A 25,438-nucleotide genomic window follows, 5' to 3' on the forward strand; every position below is an offset into this window, starting at 1 on the left:
GTAGGACTCTGTCTTTTTAATTTCATTGTATGAAATCCAAAATCAACAATAATCGTTCTTTCACCGGTCACCCTCATTGAAGTCGGTATTTTTTTCTTAAAAAATATTTTAGAATAGTTTTTTTTGCCAGTACTTAACCGAGGCGTGAACCCACGATTTTTGATACATAAAAGATTATCTTAATACGATAGATCGTTAATCTTTTTCTCCGGAGTATTCGCTCGCAAACTTAAATAATGTGCCCACCTATGGAAATGAAATGAAATGAAAATCTGTATTTCAGGCTACTAGAGGCCCATAGATAAATACCTTAAAACTAACATAATACATATTATAACAATATATTTTAAAACTAGGTAAACACTACAAATCACATTATGGTTGCCATTCATTACGCAATCCCGAAGTGCCAGGGAGCGGCCGCGGAACCGCCGGAACTTGACACCCTTCGGCCAAAACTCCTCCTTGTTGAAAGTCGCTAGACGTTCAGTCGGGACGCTCACCACAAACAAATTAAAATTCGCATTGTGTCGAGATTCCAACTTCCTCGATCGCGCGATCCTCAGTCAATAAATAAATACGAAATAGTCACGTTTTTTTTATAGAATCTGTCATCTCGATACATTTTTAAACAGTTTTCGTTTTGCCTTGTCGATATGCGATTGCCATCTTGGCTAAGCCATGTATAGGTAAAAAACTTAAGTAAGTAACCTGTTGTATGTAGTTGTGACGTGTTCGAATAGACAATACATTATGGAAGGTGGAGATAAGGAACGAAATCTCCATGTACCAAAAAGTGTCATCAAAAAACTTTAATACAATACCTAGAGTACTTGAACAAAAAAATCAAATCATAGACAGCGCAATTCACTCCGTCAATAACGCCTAGGTTCTTAGCTACTCTAGCGCTACTCTGGAGAGATTTGGAACTATTATTTATAGCTGACAGCTGGACACTTTTGCAACAGTTCTACCATGATGCCACTCCTCTTAATTCCACACTCCATACAATACATGTTTAATAGACACACAAAAACAAAACAAATGTCTATTCGAACACGTCACAACTACTTACAACAGGTGACTTACTTAAGTTTTTTTACCTATACTAACATTGGTACCAAATTCAAACATTGAATGTTTACATGCCAATATACTCTAATGGATTGATAACATCGATCTATTGGCTGTTGATATTGTAGACACGAAGTGATTGCGAATTGTGATTGATTTAGTAGCTATTTGATAATAAAACCTGTTTCAAAACATTTAGAGTAGCTTTTAGGTATACATGCTAGTTATTACTGTGGTTAAACTAAGGGCCAGTTGGCGCAACCACAATTGACCGACTGATTAACGTCTATCAGCAGTGCACTATGAAACTACGCGAACTAAAATTTAGCGAACTTGATAAGTCGAAAGTGGACGACCCGCGCGTGGGTGTACACATCTTACTCAAAAATATGTCCCATAACATCTTATTCCAATGTAATAAGAGCGTAGTACCATATTTATTTTTAACTTTATGAGTTAGAAGCATTTAAAAAATTATATTAAATCTTTTATACCTCCTATTTTTTACAATAATCAAAAAAAAACGAAAAAAGTAGGGGCATAGCTATCGTTAATATACATCAAATTATGTAATATTTTTCATAACGTCAATATCCAGAGAGGAAAATGGGGTCTACGTTTGTATGGAAAAGCGGCCGTCCCTTTTCCTCCCGCCGTTGTCTCTCTTTTTAAAGACGGGATTCCACCAGTGTGCGGCACAAACGCATTCAGTAGGTACAAAAGTGCTTGTGCCGCACAATACCGCACACTGGTGGAAAACCGCCTTTAGAAGGTAGAGGTAAGGAATTGTATTCTTTGTTACTGACAAAGCGAAGTGCGCTGTCTATGATTTGTTTTTTTTTTTTCAAGTGTTCTAGGTATTGTAGCGCCACCTGTTTAAGGTTTTTTGACGGACACTTTTTGGTACATGGACATTATATTCCTAACCTCTACCTTCCATAATACTTATACCACCCTTTGGACTCAAGATAACTACTTGATAACTACCTACATTCTCTTATTAGTCTGTGGTTTGATGTATCATTGTTGAAAGATTTGTCAGATCTGACGGTGAAGAAACGTGTTATTTTGTGGAATAGTAATTTGTAAGAACTAAATTATCGTAGTTTTGGAGTTAGAATTAAATTTTGGTGTTATTATTATCATCGAAAAATCTATATTATTTTGTATGATCCAGCTAGACCTATAAAAAAACTAAACGATGAAAAACACTCGTGATTTAATTCACTTTATTTTTCTTCGATGAAATAATCAAGAAGAGATGGAAATACAACGTTGAGTAACTTTGGGAGCATAAGTAAATGCTCTTAAAGCCGACAATAGGTAAGTTATTGAACAAAAATATATATTATATGCTTATATTGTACTTCTTCGATTAAGTAATATGAGAAGTTTGGGGGCGTTTGGGGTTGAAAGTGTTGAAACCATGGGGTCGTGGGTTCGTGGGGGCCTAGCGCGCGTCGTTTCTTTGAGGAACTGTCTAAGCGACTTATAGAGGCTTCTGTGGTGACCATATGGCTGGGCAATATTTTGGGCAGCAGATCAGCATTGTTACCCAGCGGGGCAATGCGGCCAGCCTTCTAAGCTGCATGTTCTTCTTATTGTCTATACCTATTACCTACCATGTATGTTGTGGAAACGAATAAAGTTTTTATCTATCTATCTATCTATCTATCCTTCTGGGCACCCTACCGAACAACCAGGATTTAGGCCGAATTTTTATTTAAGTGTTTTTTATTTTTATGTCTATATCCTTGTATTTCGTTGAATCAATAAATAGTTATAAATTTAAATAGTGTTATCTACAAACGAAGAAATGACCAAAAGCATTGTCTGTGTCAAAATTCTTTTCGTTGTCTTGTTTTTTTGTACCCCAAAAATATAACGGAGCTTTTTGTATGAGTTGAATTTGATTTGATGAATTTAGATTTTTCTCATTTAAAATATAATCTACAGCTAAAAAGACATTATGTGATAGCACTCGAGTTTTTTATTTAATTGATAGAATCCATCCATCCATCTATTCCCAAGAATTAGCGCACGCTAGTTTTTACGAACACAATTTCCATCTGACCTTCAACCCATAGAAGGAACTAAAAGCCGGATTCTGATTTAAGTGTTAACAATTTGTTTCCTACGGATTTGATCTTATTTTGACCTTGAAAATCGCTCACGCTGGTTGGTGCAAGCGAATTGAAGTGAAAGTCGTGCGTGAGAAGCGCACCAATGTCGAAGACGATCGTCAAGTTCGTGTCAAAGCAAGCTCAAACCCATAACAAATAGTTAAGTCAGAATGGGCCTTTTAGTCAAGGCTCGGAAACTGAAAATTTCCAAACATTGACAAATAAATCTAAGGACGGGCCCTACGGACAATAAGAATGGGGCCAGTACAGCGGTGTCACGCACACGAATTCGAGCCAATCGTGCAGTCTAACGCCGCAACGCGATTGGTTGATGAGTTCGCATCACGCGCGCGATTGGTCGAAACTAGTTGCGTTAGACTGCACGATTGGCTCGAATTCGAGAGTGACTGACGCCACTGAACTAAGGCCCGTCCTTAGATATATATGTCATTGTTTCCAAACAGTTATCATGCGTGTACACTCAGCTGCAAAGAGAGGTCTCCCTGTATAGAAATTTGCTTAATGGGGGGGGGGGGGGGGACTTAAAACTTAGGTTTCGTTCGTAAAACCGTTATTTTTAAACCGGTTTTTAGAACATTTTCATAAAGTTCTTGTCAGATTGTTCTTCCTATGTCGGTGTGTTGATTACGCGGCACCAGGCGGCACACCACCGGACCGGCCGGCCGTCTCGTCGCTTGTCGAATAAACCAGTTCATTTAGGTCAGTTATTTTAACCTTCGCGTTTTTATGAAAGTTAAACCGAATTAAACCGGTATTTACTGCTATTTTTTAAACCGGTCTGAGCCTTGGTCCTATTTCCTCACGATTTTTCCTTCACGGATCACGGCAAGTTCCGTGAAAAAGAAACGCATATGGTCCGGTCCGAGTCGGTATACGAACCCGCGACCTTCAGTTTGAATGTCGCACGCGCAGCTTTCTGGATTCGGTACCGTTGTTGTGGTAAACAATAACCTTTGTACCACAATATTGTGACAATAAATTTAAACATGACGTTATCATTTGAAACTAATTTTAATTGTCGTATCATGAATTTAACTTCTCAACAAAATGAACCGCCCTTATCTTGTACACTTTAAGGTCTTTTATCAATTAAAACGCGTGTTAAACACATGATTGAAGAAATCGACGAAGGAATTTAGACTTTACGCGGTTGTGGTAAGGTAAGTTTTTAATCGCGCGTCGAGTTCAAGTTACAAAGTTCAAGTATAGTAAACAGTGTGTTGTAGGTCAGTATTTATTTGAATGGATTGATGAAGTGTTTGGGTAGATTTGCTTTAGAGGGAAAGAGACAGCGATACTCGAATACTTACCTAGTTATAATTATTACTTGTATGTCTTTACCCATAATATCCCTTTATTCATCTTTCTTTACAATATTATTATTATGGTAAATCTTAGTCTTTTTCGTAATTTCTCGCATTTTTTGATTAAATCGTTGATACGACCTTCAAAACTGTTTTATACCACGCCGGTGGCAAACAAGCCTAACCTATGGTTGCCTGCAACTCTAGGGATGTAACATACGCGGACGTTTCACTCCCTTTTTGAAGAACCCCATATTGTAGACCTCGAGAAAACCTGGCAAGGGAGCTCATTCCACAGCCGCCGTCCACGGGAGAAAATTTCTATTAAACCGCACAGTGCGCGACCATTTAGGTTCTAGGGTATGAGAATGAACACAACACTGTTGGCATTATATTAAGCAATTCTTCAGAGCACAGCCCATTGTACAAGTGGTACTTAAACGTCCAATGTCGCTTATGAGTTTCTTTCGAGAAAAGAGCGTCTTAAAGGCAACGCACTTGCAGCCCCTCTGGTGATGCGGCGGGTGTCTAATTGTCCATGGGCAACGGTAATCGCTTACCATCAGTCGATTCTTCTGCACGTAAAAAATATATCTCGGCCGAAAAGACTCGGTCACCTCGAATTACTAAACGGCCCCCACGAGCCGATTGTGTAATTATTAACATTTAATAACTATAACTCATTATATCACTCGAGGTCACGCTTCTTCAATTACGTATTAGAAGGGAAATGGTCGTGCGTGTTTTAGGCAAGATCATTTGTTTTGCAAATGAGTCGCATTGAAAACCTCTAAATCTGATTACTTACTCGTATTTATTACAGTTAATGTTCATGTTCAATAACTTTTAAAGTTTTAATATTGCGAACCGCTGCTGAGTAAAACTAAACGCGTGCTTTATGCGCGCAGGTGCAATGCTCGGTCGAAATCGAAATAGGTGCGCAAGAACTGGGGGCCTACCGCGAAAACCGAAATTCGCAAATTGCGGGGATCTTTCTCTTTTACTCTCACTAACACGTAATTAGAGTGACAGAGAAAAATGCCCGCAATTGACGAATTTCGATTTTCCCGGTAGCCGCCCTGTTTCACCACGCTGACATTTGTCACCTGACAATTTCTTGTCCATGTCTAGGTCGATAAGTAACAATACAATACAATACAATACAAATACTCTTTATTGCACACCTCAATACAGAAACAGTACAAATAATACAAACATAAAGAAGAGGTAAACAACAGGCGGTCTTATCGCTAAAAAGCGATTTCTTCCAGACTACCTTTAGGTAGCGCAATTAAAAAAAAACGTTATGTCAGTAGGTTTTCCAGATGCAATAAAAGAAGCCTGGCACAGAATAAACACAAAACAAAACAATATATCATATACAAATATAAATAAAAGAGATATATAAATACATATACATACATATATTAAAATACATATTATGTATATAATAAATGCCAGCTATAAGTATGGTGGAGTAAGTAACGATGGTACTACTGGTACTAGCGGCAAAATTTAATTGTGTTGTAATGGTACAATAAAATATAGGGTCTAAATTATAGGATTTACGAGAGAGTGTGATAATTAATACGGAGAAAAGGGCATTTTCATTGATCATGCTTTGCTGAAAGCGGCTAATATGTTTATCGTTAAAGCGGATTGGAAGTGATACGTTTCGACCCTGAGGAGTTTTACTTTACATGTAGGTATTTTATTTTTTTACGATTTTTGGGGTTGAAGCGGTTTGGAAGTGATACGTTTCGACCCTGAGGAGTTTTACTTTACAGGTAGGTATTTAATTTATTTACTATTTTCAATATAAATTCAGTTCACAATTGATTTGCCGTATAATTTCCGATATGATATTAAGGTGAAAGTTACTTCAAAAATTACTTTGATTAGATCTAGGTTAGTTTAGTTTTTAGTATAATAATAAATACCACAAATGACATTGAAAAACATTCTAAGTATAATATAATAATATATAACTTATGTAACTTATTTTTCAAAGAGCTTGGGCATGGCAGGTTTATAACCTTAAAACGCAAAATCTCGCAAAATTGTTTTGAAATGTCATCTGTCACCGGACCCAAGCTGTTTAAAAAATACTATATCTTATACCTTTAAACGAGCAATTCTTGTATATATATATTTATATATATTTCTGTGATCTCGGAAACGGCTCTAACGATTTCGCTGAAATTTGGTATATGGGGGTTTTTAGGGGTATACAATCTATCTAGATTAGTCTTATGTTTGGGAAAACGCGTGTTTTCGAGTTTTCATGCGTTTTTCTTTCGACGCAGAATATGGTCGCTAATTTCGTGTTTCCGGCCACTGCTGTCCGTCTGGTCCAGCAGGTTAAGACGCGGACTGCTAAACGAGTGTTACGGGTTCGAATCTCGCCCGGTGACTAACTTTATTTTTTTATATGTTCAAGTTTATATATAATTTTTTAATTTTTAGGGTTCCGTAGCCAAATGGCAAAAAACGGAACCCTTATAGATTCGTCATGTCCGTCTGTCTGTCCGATTCTGTCACAGCCACTTTTTTCCGAAACTATAAGAGCTGTACCGTTCAAACTTAGTAAGTGGATGTATTCTATGAACCGCATTAAGATTTTCACACAAAAATAGAAAAAAAACAATAAATTTTGGGGGTTCCCCATACTTAGAACTGAAACTCAAAAAACTTTTTTCATCAAACCCATACGTGTGGGGTATCTATGGATAGGTCTTCAAAAATGATATTGAGGTTTCTAATATCATTTTTTTCTAAAATGAATAGTTTGCGCGAGAGACACTTCCAAAGTGGTAAAACGTGTGTCCCCCCCCCCCCCCCCCCCCCCCGTAACTTCTAAAATAACAGAATGAAAAATCTAAAAAAAATATATGATATACATTGCCTTGTAAACTTCCACCGAAAATTGGTTTGAACGATATCTAGTAAGTAGTTTTTTTTTTAATACGTCATGAAATTAAAAAAAAAAATTTTTTTTCTTCATACCCATACGTGTGGGGTATCTATGGATAGGTCTTCAAAAATGATATTAAGGTTTCTAATATCATTTTTTTCTAAACTGAATAGTTTGCGCGAGAGAACCTTCCAAAGTGAAAAAAAGTGTGTCCCCCCCCCCTGTAACTTCTAAAATAACAGAATGAAAAATCTAAAAAATATATATGATATACATTACCATGCAAACTTCCACCGAAAATTGGTTTGAACGAGATCTAGTGAGTAGTTTTTTTTTAATACGTCATAAAATTAAAAAAAAAAAAATTTTTCATCAAACATATACGTGTGGGGTATCTATGGATAGGTCTTCAAAAATGATATTTAGGTTCATAATATATATTTTTTTCTAAACTGAATAGTTTGCGCGAGAGACACTTCCAAAGTGGTAAAATGTGTGTCCAAAGTGGTAAAATGTTGAACAAGATCTAGTAAGTAGATTTTTTTTAATACGTCTTAAATAGTACGGAACCCTTCATGCGCGAGTCCGACTCGCACTTGGCCGCTTTTTATTATTGTTTTAGACAAGTTTAATTTAGTAAAAAAATGTTGTTAAGATTATCACCTATAGACCACCATATTACAATAAATAGTTATAACCGAGCAAAGCTCGGTCGCCCAGGTACTGTATAAGATATGTGAACTTACCTATGTTGAATCCCTTTCATTTACCTATCTAACATACCAAATGCAATAAAGATCTCTATCTAATATAAATTGTTTCAATCAGGATGAGAGAACAGTAATAACAGTAATAACGATAGTAATAGCCCATCGATATACATTACCTAACCATTAATGAACTTTAAGTCTTAGGAATAAGGTTTCAAATAGTACAAATATACAGTATCGATACTATAAAAGTACGATCAAAGTCCAAAGTTATCAATCCGAACAGGATATAATTGCTATCTGCAAGTCAAGTAGCATTCAGTTCGCGCAGTTTATCAGTCTGTGGGCTTGTCTTTATTATGACATTGCGCGAACCGCACCTTCGGCGTGTTGCAGGTGAGCGAGTGCAATTTAGACCTTAATGTGTGGTATTAGGGTGTGAAATGTGGTGGAATTATTAAGCATTGGTCAAACTTAAATTGTTCTTGATGACAAATATAAAACATTATATTTAAACAGTGTATTTTAAAATTAAACTGGAACAAGTCAAGAATAGACTGTACTTTACACTTGTAGAAATCTAGAGATGCAACTTAAAGTCCGAAACGTCGAGGTAAAATGCAACTCTTGAACTATCTTTTATTTGTGATTAGATAATAATATCGTTTCGTTAAAATTAATCATATTTACGTAGCTATCAGTCAATTACGTAGCAATTTAGTTTTGTTTTGGTACGACGCATTTTGTATCAGTTTTAATTTATAAAAGTGCGAGTCGGACTCGCCCACCGAGGGTTTCGTACAAAGTATACTTTTTTTTAACAATAGTTTTCAGACTTCTCCCTGTATTTGTAGTGTAAGGCGAAATACGTACGTTTTCATAGTTCTAGGTCAACGGGAAGTACCTACTCTATAAATTTTCCTTTGAGATTATCGAAATATTATCTTTGTTTACGTTAACTTAGAGGGTTGATTCTTTTACAGTTTCAAGGGACTGCAGACTTGAGTATATAGTACCTATAACTATAAGGGTTCCGTTTTTCCTTTTGAGGCACGGAATCCTCAAAACAACAGACGAGTAGCCCTACCACGACTGCCTTAACTGTGTCAAACTGGTGGTATGTACTGGTAACTGTACAGTTCATTCGACAAAAAAATGCTAATAATAGAAAACTATATTAGGACAGGTGTCACCAGTGTCAATACGTAGACTGGAGAATACGTACATGTACATACTTAAATATTTTAAATCGACTCAATTCCGATTATTACGTGTTAATTAAGTACGAGTACTATGTTGGTACGAGTTCCAGTCTTTTGAGTCTGTATTTGAAGAACTCGACTCGTTTTTACGAGACTCGACGCTTAAATAACTTTTAAGTCCCGAGGCGAGTCCTGTATTGAGTTCTTTATATTACCTTTATATTGACATATTTTTAGTTTCCAAAAAATATTATTTATTTGAGATTTAGGGCCAGTTTCACAATATCCAAGTAAATAAGCCATGAATAAGTTACTTGCCACTTATCTGACGAATAATGTCATCGTTGGCGTTTCACAATCTTCAAATAAGCTTAACTGGTAGATAAAGTGCTAAGTTTTGCAGAAAGTTTTATCAGGCAGTTAATTTATTTGATAATTAGCTATCAAATACTTTACTTGGACATTGTGAAACAGGCCTTTTAAACAGGACTTAAAAAATAACAAATACACGTTTCAAGGGTCTTTAGAAAAGTGCACCATAGGAACATTTTGAAGTTTTTTGAAATGTAGTTTTGTACCTCTGAAAAACCTGATAAATAGCAAAATGGCTGAAATTACCATAAATAATATATACGAGGGCTAATCCGAAAGTTGTTAGTTGCTCCGGCTCTACGCATGCGATTAAAATTTTATTTATACTATTGTGAGGGATTTTTCAGTGCTTATTACAGTGGTGTAAATACATTTTTAGAAAACGCTTATTTTTGTTTTTAATTCGACGCGTCGAAGCCTAACCATCAGTCATGAAAATCAGTAATTGAGACTCCATATGTGCTGTCATTTTATAGACAGTTTTTGTAAAAAAAAAAAAAACAAGTTTTTTAGGTGCTACTAATGATGAATCTCGGCCGTTCTTTTACGTTAAAATCGTTTTGATTGAGTAAATATTAATATGATTTAATAGGTGTCAACAATGAGTCCTTTCATTAAAAGTAAAAATTTCAGATATTTAAAAAAATACATATATGCATATAAGATTATTTATAGATTTATACATTGGAAATAGCAGAAGGAAGATAATAATTAGACCCGGGTAAATTTAAGTTCGATTTTCAAATATTTCAATACGAAATTCATTTAATTGATCCCAAAATTGCCGTTTTTTCTAAGCAAACCGTAACCCCAAACAAAACAGCTTTCAGTTAAAAATATATAATAAAAAAACTATTTGCATTAATTTAAAAAAAGTTATGGCCATAAGTAGCATTGAAATATCCCTCACAATAGTATAAATATTTTTTTTATCGCATGAGTAGAGTCGGAGCAACTAACAACTTTCGGATCAGCCCTCGTATTACACTATCCAACTCTTAGGTATTAGAACTACTTAGTGCAGCATTTTAGCTGGGACAGCATGTAACACCTCTGGAGTTGCAGGCGTACACAGGCTGCGGTGACTGCTTACCATCAGGCGGGCCGTATGCTTGTTTGCCATCGTCGTGGTATAAAAAAGAACAGTAGTTTCCATTATTTATAATAATTTTCTGACTTAGGTGCATTAAATAAACATTTTTCTATCATCTGGTAAGTGTATAAGTTTTGTTTGATCGTTTTCAGACCTTTTTTGCCGTAATGGAAAGCCTTAGAAATGAGCATAACGCGCGACTCTTCAAACAATTACCTTTATATATTTTTTAAATGACTTAAAAGAAAAATACTTCTTGTAAACATAAAATATGGCAATGTAAAGGTGATTAAACGCATTTTAAATTGATACTAATATTATAATAGTTTGATAGTGTAAATTATGCTAAGATTTTTTCGAAAGCGAATGTATGAGAATTGTAAGGGGGAAATTCAAAGGGCTGCACTGGCAAGGATAACGCACCACTTTTCAGCCTGTTAGGAGCTAAGGATCATCAGGGCTATAACCGCGAAAATCGAAGTTCGTCAATTGCGGGCATTTTACTCTGCCACTCTAATTACGTCTTAATGAGAGTAAAAGAGAAAGATCCCCGCAATGGGGTTGGCCGGTCGAAGTATTAAACAGATGGCGCCATCATAGCTTGCCCTGTCAATCCCTAGAATTGTGTCAAATTCTTGTTTTTTTTTTTGGAAAATTGTGACCTGGATTCCAGTACTTTAAGCCAAATCTCATAGAACAAATCTAGAGACAGGGGCAAGCTATGATGGCGCCATCTATGCAAACCTTTGACAGTTGCCAACCCCATTTGCGAATTTCGGTTTTCGCGGTAGGCCCCACTGCGGTCTGATAATTATGCATACGACATAGTTCTAGAGATCCTGTTCTAGTAGGGTTAGAACCGGTGTTATTTTCTGACATCTGAGGGCCTACCGCGAACCACGTTCGACGTGTTGCCTCTCTGTCGCACTTGTAAATTCGTACGTAAGTGTGACAGGGAGGCAACACGTCGAACGTGGTTCGCGGTAGGCCCTCTGTTACCTAAGGTAGGTAAATGTAGGAGGAGTTGAGTTGAAAATAGAGTTCCGGTTACTCTGGTTATAATATTAGCGGAAAATCGTTGAGCATTAGACTTTTTGTTTGCCGCGATATCTATTGTTGAGTAGCAGTACTGAGAGTTCCGCTACTCGATGCTAGATGTCGACTGCGTATATAATAAGCATTCAGGTACCAAAACTGATGTATGGAGTGAGCACTCTATTACTTCTTATTTCTCTATGACTGAAGAGAATTTGAAGTAGAGGTTTGTCAAAGAAAACTTTGTAGCCACAGTAAATTTACTGCCATCTCTCGACATATGATTAAAACTTTTAGGACACCATTTGGCTTCGATTCTTATTCAATTCAATTCAAATGATTTATTTGTAAACATAGGTAACAATGTTGGTACGAAAAGTATGCGAGAACGCTATGTTTTGCCGACAGCATACACATTTGAAATTAGGTATACACATACCAATTAAAATATACTTAACTAAATAAAAAAAGATATTAATCAATAGGGTTGTTTCCATCTACAAATCTTAGGGCAGAATTATATCCCAATAAATTCTTTTGGATTATAAGAACATGTTAAACTACTTTTAGGGGACCTGTAATGACCATATTTTTGTAAATATTGAATTTAAAATATCTTTTGGCACACGTCACGTGACCAAACTCGAAACGCCATTCAACATTCTGATGACGTCTCAACTCTCGGATTGACACTGTTGACAGTTAAGCGATAAACAACAAATGACAAATGTCAGTTGACAGTTCGTATCTTCTACGTGTGTATGAAGTTATGTGTCAAACCGTAAACTGTGACGTCACACAATTTTCAACGGCTACCAACCTAACAAAACCAAAACGAATACAGTTTTAAACTAAGTGCATTGCTGCCAACTTATAAAATATTCATTTGGTTGCATAGTAAAAATAATTACTTCATAAGTCAGAAACACGCATGTGACACCCTGAGGTAATATAGCAACACCCATAGACTACGAAGACCGCTTAGCGTTGCTTGTTAGTCTCCGTAGGCTACGGTGGCCAAAATTGAGAAAAAACTGTCCAAAAATTTAATTTAGCAAGTAGCAAGTACCAGGGCCTCATGAGTTACGAGGTGTCGCTGACCGGCCGGCCGCGGCCCGGGGCGAGCCGGGCGCGTAACAAGGTATGCTCGCGCGTCTTGGCTATATACTTTTGCTTTGTTTACCTAAATTAAGATTTATTTTTGTTGACTCGTAGGAAAAATATTGTATGCAACGTTGTATAAGTAGGTCAAAAAATGCTCGTGGCGTATTCCTTTACAATGTTCGCCTACGCCTTCGGCTCCGGCTCACATTGTAACTCACGCCACTCGCCTTTTTTAACCCTTCTTATACAACTGTTGCATAAAATACTATTAACATATTTAAAGCCGTTTTTAGTATAAAAGTTGAATTTTAGGGCAACTTTTAGTTAATATAGAATGTACATAATACAAGCGTTTCAAAAAATTGGAAACAACCCTATTATACAATAATATTAATAATTGTCAAATGTATTACAAATTCATTCATATTTTTATGTCAAGAAGTCATGCATATATTATACACAATTACTTACATGCTAATTTAACGTTAACGGTTAATAATATATTTAAGTAATTTTTGAACTAGTGCAATGGTTTGCATGTTTTGAAGCTCGCCAGACAAAACACAATACGTATTGGTACAGTACGAGAAAATACTGAGCAAAGGTTTTGAGCGCGGTAGGTATCTCTGTTAAATACTTGTGACACTTTGTTTAAATAAATTCAGATTTGTTTTGACAAATACAGCAATTTCAAATTAAAATATGAAGAGGCATGGTAGAGACAAAAGATTAAGTTTTTTAAAACATGGAACACAGCTGTATAATTAAATTTTTTCATCGTTTTTAGGGTTCCGTAGCCAAATGGCATAAAACGGAACCCTTATAGTTTCGCCATGTCCGTCTGTCTGTCTGTCTGTCTGTCTGTCTGTCTGTCTGTCTGTCTGTCTGTCTGTCTGTCCGAGGCTTTGCTCCGTGGGCGTTAGTGCTAGAAAGCTGAAATTTGGCATGGATATATAAATCAATAAAGCCGAGAAAGTCGTACAATAAAATCTAAAAATTTAATTTTTTTTAGGGTACCTCCCCTACACGTAAAGTGGGGGTGAACTTTTTTTTTCGCTTCAACCCTAGAGTGTGGGGTATCGTTGGAAAGGTCTTTCAAAACTAATAGGGGTTTTCAAGAAACATTTTTTGATAAAGTGAATATATTCGGAGATAATCGCTCCGAAAGAAAAAAAAAATGTGTCCCCCCCCCTCTAACTTTTGAACCATAGGTCCAAAAAATATGAAAAAAATCGTGGAAGTAGAGCTTAAGAAAGACATTAAATGAAAACTATAGCGGACATGATCAGTTTAGCTGTTTTTGAGTTATCGCAAAAAGTTTTCCCTTCATAGTAAAAAGACTTATTTTAATTAGGTACTGATTATGCAAATTTGCCAATTTGTTTAACTCAGGTGAAAGGTACCGTTTCATCCCTTGGTTAACAATTTACTATACTTTAAGCTCCAGTTTAGCTTATTATGACGGAAGAGTAACTACGGAACCCTACACTGAGCGTGGCCCGACATGCTCTTGGCCGGTTTTTTTGTGCTTTGAATACGATCTCCCTGTTGGTCGAATTCGCCCAATATATAAGACCATAGCGGAGGGTTGACCCAACGTAGCCATGATATGCGGGAATTACTGCTTCAACGCTTACTAACTTCGATAATCTGTAAAGCGCGTATTCATATTTACTTAGCTTTGTACAAATTTCATCCGTATCGTATGTGGTTTCCAAAACAACTTGCTATCAATAGTTAGTCACAAAAATTTGGATTCTTCAACCGGTTCAATGCACGTCTTTGATAATTACAATTTACAGGCAACATGGGTGTGTTTAGTCGAAAGTGCATTATTTCAGTTTTATTAATATTTATTATCAGATTATTACCATTAAGCCATTTTATTATATCATTTATAGTATCATTAATTTCCATATCATAATTATTAATAGGTTTGTCACAAATATTTACTTACACTTAATTATCACTAGACTTGTTAAAGATAATCCCGTACACAAGCGTGCGTGATACTCATTAATTGGCGCTACTTATAACGCGCTACAAGCCTTACTTCTAGGCTAGTGCCACCAAAAGATGAACATTTGGCCTTAAAATCGATATGATTAAATCGTGAATTATCTTGCGCACCTGAGGGTATATTTTTCCTAACGTGGCAATACTTTGCCGAGGCTAACATTGTGCTGTGCGTGTGGCTGAGAGCGGTCGTCAAATGCGTGGTCCACACCAAAATCGCCATTTGTTTGGAGATCTTAATAAAATTAGCGCTTCAAAGTATAAGCTTATAATTGCGTATAAAATTGAATTATGGATTTACTTACATTATTTTACACAGAAAAGATTCTAAACGAATTCCTCTAACGTTTTCGTTATCAAGTATTGCATAATAAATAAATAATAATAAATATTATAGGACATTATTACACAAATTGACTAAGTCCCACAGTAAGCTCAATAAGGCTTGTATTGAGGGTACTTAGACAACGATATATATAATATATAAATATTTATAAATACTTAAATACATAGAAAACACCCATGACTCAGGAACAAATATCCATGCTCATCACACGAATAAATGCCCTTACCAGGATTTGAACCCGGGACCTTCAGCTTCGTAGGCAGGGTCACTACCCACTAGGCCAAACCGGTCGTCAAATTTTATTAAAATATTTATTTTGCAGTTCAAGTTATGGTTCCAATATTGTATGCTTAAGCCAATAGATGACCGGCGGTCAACTTTTGGGCAAAGGCTTGTATAAAATCTAATAGAAAAGGTAGACGCATAATTTATGTTTTAAATTGATAGCTAGCTAGGCCTTGATGTTTTTAGCAAATACCGTACAAACCTTTTTTTTATTTAACCCAGTTATTTCAAGGTTTATTTCAGTATAGGCTGTTCAACTAAAAATCTTAACCCTAAAAGATGAATTATGATAATTTACTAGTTCATCTTTTGGGCTCAATTCCAATATATGAATTTCGCATTAATTTTGATAGTTCATTTCTTCAATACCGTATCCAAAACTTGAACCAAGTAATTTGTTCGTTCATGTTTTGGGTAGCATTTTCAACACTGAACAAGTTTAATTGTAAAAATAGTGAATTTTTTATCTTTAATCGGTACCTTAATTACTTTTTTATATTATATACAAATACAAATTTAAAAAGTGTAGAAGTTAATTTATTAAGTCGTTTTAATTTATTTGAGGATCAAATTTTCTTCTTGGAGCAAAATTCCACCTATGGCATTTTTTTTCTCTCTCTGGCACAAATAATTTAAACTGCGATTTTATACAGCATTTCTTTCGCTACCAATTATAATTGCTCAGTGGTCAAAATTTAACAAAAGGGCAAAGTTACACTCTATATATACTTGTTCATCTATTGGCATCTTGTCGTACAATATTAGGGTACTTGATTTTGATTTTATACTGGTTCATCTTTTGGAGTCAAAACGTTCAGAGATAGGGCACCACATGTGTTCATTTTCTGGGCATTTCGCCCTATTTCATCATATAGGTAATATTTTTTATAAAAATACTGCATTGCAATATGAGCATTTGTGAGTTAATTCTAATCTAGATTATATGCAGAATCATATTAAAAAAATAAATTTGTTAAAAATAAGTTACAACATATGTAAAAAAAAAATCTAAAGTTAGGGTAATTGCTTAACTGGTCATCTTTTGGTGATTTCACTCTAAATAATATACAACTACAAGTAACAATGTTGTTAGAACTGGGTACGGGATCCCAAAATAGCCTAAATGTGCTTTTCAAGTGATATAAATCTACATTTCAAGTCCTTGATCTCTACACGTGGTTTGAGGCCAAAATACTAGTCCATTAAAAAGTCTAATGACCACAGTCTCACGGTTCAAGGTCGAGCCAAGTTTAGCAAAATATTCTACGCGTTATCATGGAAGGCACGCCTACTGATAATGATTTCGCAATGTCCAGACCACGGTGTCTTATCTACGTATCTTATACCTTTAAACGAGCAATTCTTGTATATATATATTTTTCAGGGATCTCGGAAACGGCTCTAACGATTTCGCTGAAATTTGGTATATGGGGGTTTTTGGGGGTAAACAATCGATCTAGATTAATCTTATGTTTGGGAAATCGCGTGTTTTCGAGTTTTCATGCGTTTTTCTTTTGACGCCGAATATGGTCGCTAATTTCGAATTGCAGGCTACTGTCCGTCTGGTCCAGCGGGTTAAGACGCGGGGGGCAAGAAACAACCAGTGTTACGGGTTCGAATCCCGCCCGGTGACTAACTTTTTTTTTATATGTTCAACCTTATATATAATATTTTAATTTTATTGTTTTAGACAAGTTTAATTTAGTAAAAAAAATGTAGTTAAGATTATCACCTATACACCACCATATTACAATAAATAGTTATAATTTATAACTGTCTGTAAATAAAACCATAGGGTGCTTGACATGTTTAGAGAGATCGTTGATGTAGAGTAAAAATAATAGTAGCCCTAATAAGCTACCTTGAGGCACACCATACCTCAACATACGCACATCCGATTTGTATGACCTTTTCTCTTTTGTATTCAAACATATTTGAGTCAGTTCCGTAGTCCTCGCTGTAACCTAAATATGATTGTAAAAGATGCGGTTCAAAACTATTATTCTTTCAGTGATATTGTATTAATTTGTTAAATATCAAAAAGTGGCGCTATCTGATAGATCAAAGGCCAAAAGCCACAACCTTTAGCCAACGCCCGATAAGATGGCGCCACTTTTTGATATTTAACAAATTTAACACATATCAGTGAAAGAATAAGGATCAAAGTCAAATTGCGTTCTAAAAGTTTTAATCACGTCTCGAAAGATGGCAGTAAATTTATTGTGGCTACAAAATTTTCTTTGATAATCACCTCTATTTCAAATTCTCTTTCGTTGTATCTAATATATGCATAAACTAAAAAAAACTAAATAAATCTTTCACTTTCGTTTTCAGTATAATCATTTCAACAATCTTCTCCAGTCGTATTTGCTTTTTTTTATACCACGTCGGTGGCAAACAAGCAGTCTCCGTAGCATATGTACGCCTGCAACTCCAGAGGAGTTACATGCGCGTTGCCGACCCTAAACCCGCCCCCCGTCGTTGAGCTCTGGCAACCTTACTCACCGGCAGGAACACAACACTATGAGTAGGGTCTAGTGTTATTTGGCTGCTGTTTTCTGTAAAGTGGAGGTACTTCCCCAGTTGGGCTCTGCTCTAGATCAGCTTCATAAGAACTATTAACTTATTCCGTGTGTATTCTTTATTTCAGGTGCATAAAAATTCAAGAAATACCCTCTCGTCTAAAGTTCCTCTAAAGGAAGGGAATGAGTTGCCTAATTAGGAGTATTATTGTCTAATCTCAGTCACTATAACCATGCCTGCCGAAACAATAGGGGACACGAAGACCATACCGGGAGGTCTCCGGTTCGTGTTCGGAGGCCTCAGTGGGTAAGTGTAAAAATTAAACTAATAATAATAGTAAGAACGCTAAGCACAAAGAATTTCGTCCATTGACCCTTTATTGTACACGCATAATTATATTACTGTCCCGCTCGCACAGTGGGATTGACCGGCGGACACATGAGCGGAACTGCAATATAATAACGTGCGATAGAGATAGGAAATAGTGGACCAATGTACGAGATTCTTGACACTGAACTGAACTGTTGAGGAAAATACGGACAGGATATTTTAGATTTATCAAAATAATGACGTCTATTATTTTTTCAGCATGTGTGCTACGAGTGTAGTCCAACCCATGGATCTAGTAAAAACCCGTATGCAGCTCCTGGGCACGGCTGGCAAGAATGTCACCATGATATCCATGACCAGAGAGGTAGGAATATTATAAGAAAAAATAACGTAGAATAGAAAAAATCAGAACCTAAAAAAAAACTTGGAATTTTTTGTATCGGTTTGGGTTTCAGAACTCTTTGTCCAACCTTCGTCCTATACTAGTTTTATTAAGAATCAAATAGTCTAAAGTCCGATCAAGATAAGTTGGCAGCAATTTTGATAGCCCGGACGGCGCAAGAGTTATTTTAAACGTCAAACTTCTATGAAAAAACAGTTGCACCGTCTAGGGTATGAAAATCGCTGCCATCTTAGCTTGGTCTGACTCTATCTTATATTAATTCAAGAATTTATTTAAGAATCAAGTTCTCAATGCAGTCTACCGGTACTACCGTATATTATCTCTTCGCTTTAGTTTTCACACCAACTAGTTATGGTTCGGACCAATGTGTGTACCCACACTTATCAATTTCAAAAGTATATCTCATATCATATTGGCATAAATATATCTGATTCTGACTTTAGGATGCTGAATTTTAACGGTTTCAGGTGGTCAGCAGCCAGGGCGCTGGCGGCCTCTACGTCGGTCTGTCAGCCGCGCTGTTCCGACAAGCTACTTACACTACGGGCCGGCTTGGCTGCTTCACCTACATCACTGATATCTATACTGCGTGAGTGCGCCAAAAGACGAAATTTCATTTTTTTATACAACGTCGATGGCAAGCAAACATACGACCTGCATGATGGTAAGCGTTCACTCCTTTTTTGAAGAACCTAGAAAGAAAGAAAGAATTCCATAAAGCACACATACACAGGACAAGAAGATGAAAGAAATAAGATAGAAAGATAATGATAAGAACAACAAAACAAAATCAAACTAAAAAAAACAAAACAAAAAAACAACAGATATAAATTATGTACACATTAAAATTCGAAAATTACACACTTGAGTCCAGCAATGCAAAAAAGGAGTCAAAGTCCAACCTCATACTCAAGCACTTCGATAAACAAAACCTTGGGTCATTCCACAGCCGGAGCGTCCATGGGAGGAGTTCCTCTTTTATTGCACAGTGCGCGACCATTTCGGTTGCAGGGTATGAGGATGACCACCCTGCCGACGGCGAGCGGTGCGGTGATAATAAAAAGCGGACGTTGGCATCTTGTCAAAAAAAATTCAGAGTACAGTCCATTGTACGAGCGGTAGAACACACATAAGGAGGCAAAGTCTCTCCTTAGATTTAAAGGTTCAATATCTCTTCTGAGTATGGGATACTAAGTAAGTCGGATTCATCGTCGGACAATATTGTAAGTAAGCAACAGTTCGCAATTTCGTACAAAACAGTATCTTGCAGAACAATCAGAACACGCCGAACTGCTCTAAAATAATGCATCTCGCAGAGTTTCTTACGACGGATCTTCTCAGAGTTGAGGTTTATCTTTCTAATAGATTTTATTTACATGTCATACGCGAATACAAGACAATAATGAATACAAGGCTGTCTTGTAGTTTGTATTGAACGTGCTCATATTTCTGTGAGAGGTTAGAGTTGGACCACACTAAGTTTTCATGCCAAATTCTATGTAAAGTTTGGAGCTTGTAGGGATATGTATTCTTGCTGCCAAGTTTATAGAAAGTTAACGTGGTCAGAACCTTTTTTTTATATACATGTGTGTTTTGTGCAGTAACTATGGCGTGCCGAATTTCGGCGTGAAGCTGGCAATCGGCGTGGTCGCCGGTAGCGTGGGCGCGCTTGTTGGCAATCCCGCTGAGGTGGCACTCGTGAGAATGACTGCTGATGGGCGCCTGCCGTTTGAACAGCGAAGGAATTACACTAATGTGTTCAATGCCCTTAGCAGGTAATAATCTCCCTGGACCTGAACCGACTAGCGGTTAACCTTACCGAGGTGGTAATGTTAAAGATGACCACATAGGGCCACCTGTCGCTGGAACTATACCAACACCATGCCGTTAGAGGTAATAACGTCCCTTGAACTCGTTGGAAACCCCGCCAAGGTGGCGCTTGTTAGGATGACCTCCGACGGCTGCCTGCCGCTCGAACAGTAACGGAATCACACCTACTCTTGGCCGGTAATAATCTCCCTGGACTAACTTTACCAAGGTGATCATATAGGTCCGCCGGGCGCTGAAGCTACACTAACACAATGCCCTTAGGCTGGTAATAACCTCCCTTGGACTCTCGCGATGAGTCCCTGCTGAAGTAGCACTAGTGCGCATGACTATTGACGGCCGCCTGCCACTCGAACAGCGACGGAATTACACCAAAGTATTTTTTAATGCCCTTGGTCTCTTCTTTTTGCAAAGGTTCTAGACTTTTGGTACTCTGTTAGGAACTCCAAGATTATGATCATCATCAAATTTGACGTTGCGTGAGACTATACCTAGCCATCATTAGGCACCTGCTTAGTAGTACTTAGTGTCAGTTCTACGCCCACATGGTGAATGGTCTGTATCACAACAAAAAAAAACTGGCTATAGAAGCCAGCTAATTTTGGTCATTAGGTGTTTGGTTATTGGTTTGTAGGTATTAGGTATAGACTTTCGAATAAACCTCCTTCATTTGAGAAAAACTGTAACATTATTTTCCCTATACTTAAACGAATTCTAAAGTAGGTAGCCAACCGTGTAAATTAACATGGGAATTATGAATAAGTTATGTTAATAGACACTAAAAGTTTTAGAATGTAGCTGGGTAGGCTCTAGGTAAGGCCTAGAAGAACATACCCTGTACCTAAAATTGACGTTAACTGCCGATATCCACAGGATGATCAAGGAGGAGGGTCTCTTGACCCTTATGCGCGGTACTTCAGCCACTGCTGCGCGCGCCGCCGTGCTCAACGCTGCGCAGCTGGGCACTTATGCACAGGTAAGATGTACATCTCTCTCTCTCTCCTTAGTGTTTATGCCATTTGCCTACTTAGCTACTGCTAGTCTAGCGTGACTTTGGCAGCTAGCCGTATGCTTCAAACCTCGGAACCGTTCACGCTTTAAGTGCCGCTATGCGCGAATTCAGAACCGGCCTTCACCTAAATCTCGAGGCCTAACCTAAACCATTAGATTAGATGCATGATATTTATATTGATTGTTTGCAGGCCCGCGAAGCGCTACTACCTAAAATGGGGGACGGCATTCCCCTCCATTTTTGCGCATCCATGATAGCCGGCTTTCTTGCAACGAGCGCGTCTCTGCCGTTTGACAAAGTCAAGACGAAGTAAGTCTGCATTCTTATCTTGATAGTCTAAATTGACTGATGCCTGATGGTTGACTGGTAGAGCATGCCTTTAGGCATTAAGTTCGCCATTTGTACTTTATTTGTTATATTGTGCAATAAAGTTTAAATAAATAAATAATAAATTAATTAATTCTAAACACTGCATAGGCACTACAATCTCAATCCCTGTATTGTTTTTATTAAGGTGTGCTATAAAGAGTATTTGTATTGTATTGTATTGTACAAAACAAAGGGCTGACGGTAAGGCGACCTAAACTGGAACCTGGGCTATAACCGCGAAAATCGAAGTTCGTCAATTGCGGGCATTTTTCTCTGTCACTAATTACTTCTCAGTGAGAGTAAAAGAGCAAGTTCCCCGCAATTTGCGAATTTCGATTTTTGCGGCAGGCCCCGTAATTCAGATGGTTTTATACTGGTTTCGATACGACCTCGACAATCAACGACTTTCACTTCATTAAGAGGTCTCACAAGAAAAGTCGCAATAATGTAAAATTGATAATATTCCTCGATAAAATTCAAGGCGCTCATTCTTAGAAACAAAGAGTACTTGTTCCAATAAGAGTGTCTTCTTATCTTTAGGAATACGGTTTTAAATATTAGAAAAAAGACTGATTTCATTAGTAATGATTATTTTTCCGATGCATCAATATTTCTTACTCGTTGTTTACCTCGCAGTACCTTTTCTAATAAAATAATCGAGAATGGAAGACATTTTTGATGCCCTTGTAGGAAAGGCCTACGGCGCGTATCTTTATCGTATACGATTTCGGAACAACGATTAAATTCAACATTATATTCTGCACGAACCTCGGTCGGTAAAACGTTCCAATGTGTCGCTTGCCATAGGGACGAGATTTGTTTGTATCTTTATACGAATAAGCTGTCAAAGCGACCTTATGGCAAGCGACGAAGTGGGACGTTTTGCCGGTCGTGGACACAAATGATCAATAATCAAGCATTAGGTACCGTCTTAAATTGTGAGGAAACCTGCATACATCCGCGTAGAAATTCGAAGGTGTATGTGAAATCGCCAACCCGCATTGGGCCAACGTTTGCGCACGAGAAGAGGCCTGTGCCCAGCAATGGGATATATATAGGCTTAATTATTATTTATTATTACTGTCTTCCAGAGTCCAGAACGCAGCGCAGGGCGGTTCAAGAGCCAGCATGATTGGCGTTATCCTAAGCGTCATAAAGAAGGAAGGCCCTCTAGGTCTCTGGAGCGGGTTCCTACCTACTTACTTCAAGATCGGACCCCACACTGTGCTCACGCTGATTGCATTGGAGCAGATCAACGCTTTCTACTTAAGTTTAGCCTAAATACACGCCTGTAGAGGTTATGATGCACCTAACTAGCTCAAGTCATGCAATATTCGCATAAATTGAATGATCTACAGTACACAAGTGTGTTAACGGCACCAATCATGGAACATTTAAGAGAAAAATTCGAGTATTTTTGATATTTCACTCTGACAGCTGTAAAATTCCTACCGCTTTATGCTTTAAAAGTTGAATATCCAATTCGTCCATAGAGGACGAATTGGACATTTTCTATCCTATTTAATGAAAGCTAATGCAATTGATTTCAATATTATTAACCAATTAAAACTATGGTTTTTTGCTCCAGTTATGGGACGTATGGCGTCATTAGTTTTCAAACTAACAAATATCCATGAAACATTAAACTTAAGCAGCTCTTTGGCTCTTGGTTATGGTAAAATGTTGTAAGCGTTTATAAACTGATGGTAAATACTTGTTTTACAGGTTTGTCTATACCATCCCATTACTGGTGCCTGTTTCATTATAGGGGTGTTTACTATATGTGTGCGCGCTGACAGCGCATCCACTATATCTGAATGCGCCTGTAGCACAATTTCTAGATTGGCCGATTGTATGTTGCCATGGTTACTTAGATTAAAGTAGCGTGGGTATAGTTTTGTGTGGAGTAAAACGTAGTGATTATTATGCTCTTTGGTGTGGAGCACGTCAACTATAGCTGAGCAAGGAATGCTGGGCTATAACCGCGAAAATCGAAGTTCGTCAATAGGGAATATTACGCGAAACTCTGCGTAGGAGGCGCCACTACCACAATCCATCACAATCTGACGGTCTACCGTGAAACAAGAAAAACGAAATTTCGTTATTTAACCTCTCTATCAATCTTGCATATTCGAGCGATTAAGCGCGATAACTAAATTTCGATTTTCGCGTTTCCCGATAGGCCCCTTGTAAACAAACCGCCTTGATCCATAAAATGTCATATTTTATTATCTGTGAAAACTTGTCAAAAAACAGTTTAAGGCACAGTATGAATAAGTTACTCTATGGTTTATGAAAGGTGCTAGTGTTGCACTCTGGCGGCAGAACATTGCAGTAATACTCCCTATTGCGGGCATTTTTCTCTGTCAGTCTAATTACGTCTTAATGAGAGTAAAAGAGAAAGATCCCCGCAATCTGCGAATTTCGGTTTTCGCGGTAAACGAGTGTTTTATCTTATAAATATATAAAATTTACCATAGTACCTACTTTATATTTTAAACTTAAAGTACGTTTTGTATGGTGCGATGACTGCCTTTTGATCTTTGATTTTATTTTTATTTTTTGATTTGTGTTATGTCATTTAGGGTAAACGATAACACTATTAGGAATTCAATAACTACAAATAGTCTAATATGTTTTTCAATAATGTGTGTTGTGTATTGTACATAATTTATTCTAATAAGACAGATAATTAATTATTTATGTCACGGATTCTGAGTCTTTCGCTTTGCTCCGAGTGCAATGTTACGTCACTCTTAATCTAATATGTTAGAATTGTTTGTTGTATGTTTTTGCACGCATTGTTGTAGATATTTAAAACGTATGTTTTGAGAATAGATTACTTGATTTATTTAAATACTCAGTATGAAAGAGTAAAACAATTACAACATGTTATACCTGCCTGCGTCATACTATTATTTCGAACGATTTCAAAAAACCATGTTTCAAATAATATAGGTAAATGATAAAGAACAAATGATTTATTAAATTTTCATTTTAAAAATTTCTTTTTAATTTTATTAAGCTTTTTCCTCACAGAAAATCCCACAAAGCAAGTAGAGTCTGTGCGGAAAGAGAAGAGTCGTGGAATGTATTGGGCCCAATACATTCCACGACTCTTCACTTTCCGAACAGACTAGGTATCTTAGGTAAAGCAAATTGTAATATATACTTAGGGCCTGTTTCACAATGTCCAAGTAAAGTATATATTAGATAGCTAATTAACAAATAAATTAACTGCCAGATAAAATGTAGCACTTTATCTACCATTTAAATTTATTTGAAGATTGTGAAACGCCAACGATGACTTTATTCGTCAGATAAGTGGCAAGTAGCTTATTCAGGACTTTACTTCGACATTGTGAAACAGGCCCT

The 25,438-nt window shown here is 36.9% G+C and overlaps 1 protein-coding gene across 3 annotated transcripts; it reads left to right on the forward strand.

Annotated features, from left to right (window-relative positions):
- Positions 1-2,109: 2,109 nt before the first annotated feature.
- On the forward strand, positions 2,110-25,070 carry LOC133526212 (mitochondrial 2-oxoglutarate/malate carrier protein-like). 3 transcript variants are annotated; one of them, XM_061862739.1, is made up of 8 exons: positions 2,110-2,397; positions 18,250-18,428; positions 18,711-18,816; positions 19,323-19,444; positions 20,457-20,630; positions 21,556-21,658; positions 21,885-22,003; positions 23,155-25,070. In XM_061862739.1, exons 2-8 carry the CDS (start codon positions 18,355-18,357, stop codon positions 23,342-23,344), a joined length of 888 nt encoding a protein of 295 aa, XP_061718723.1. In that variant the 5' UTR covers positions 2,110-2,397; positions 18,250-18,354; the 3' UTR covers positions 23,345-25,070. The 3 variants fall into 3 exon arrangements, with proteins under 3 accessions (XP_061718723.1, XP_061718721.1, XP_061718722.1); XM_061862737.1 differs by lacking the exon at positions 2,110-2,397 and adding an exon at positions 8,413-8,542; XM_061862738.1 differs by lacking the exon at positions 2,110-2,397 and adding an exon at positions 8,578-8,759.
- The last annotated feature ends 368 nt before the right edge of the window (positions 25,071-25,438 follow it).

The sequence above is a fragment of the Cydia pomonella genome, chromosome 16, assembly GCF_033807575.1.
Source record: "Cydia pomonella isolate Wapato2018A chromosome 16, ilCydPomo1, whole genome shotgun sequence".
In the NCBI taxonomy this organism is placed as follows: Eukaryota; Metazoa; Arthropoda; class Insecta; order Lepidoptera; family Tortricidae; genus Cydia; species Cydia pomonella.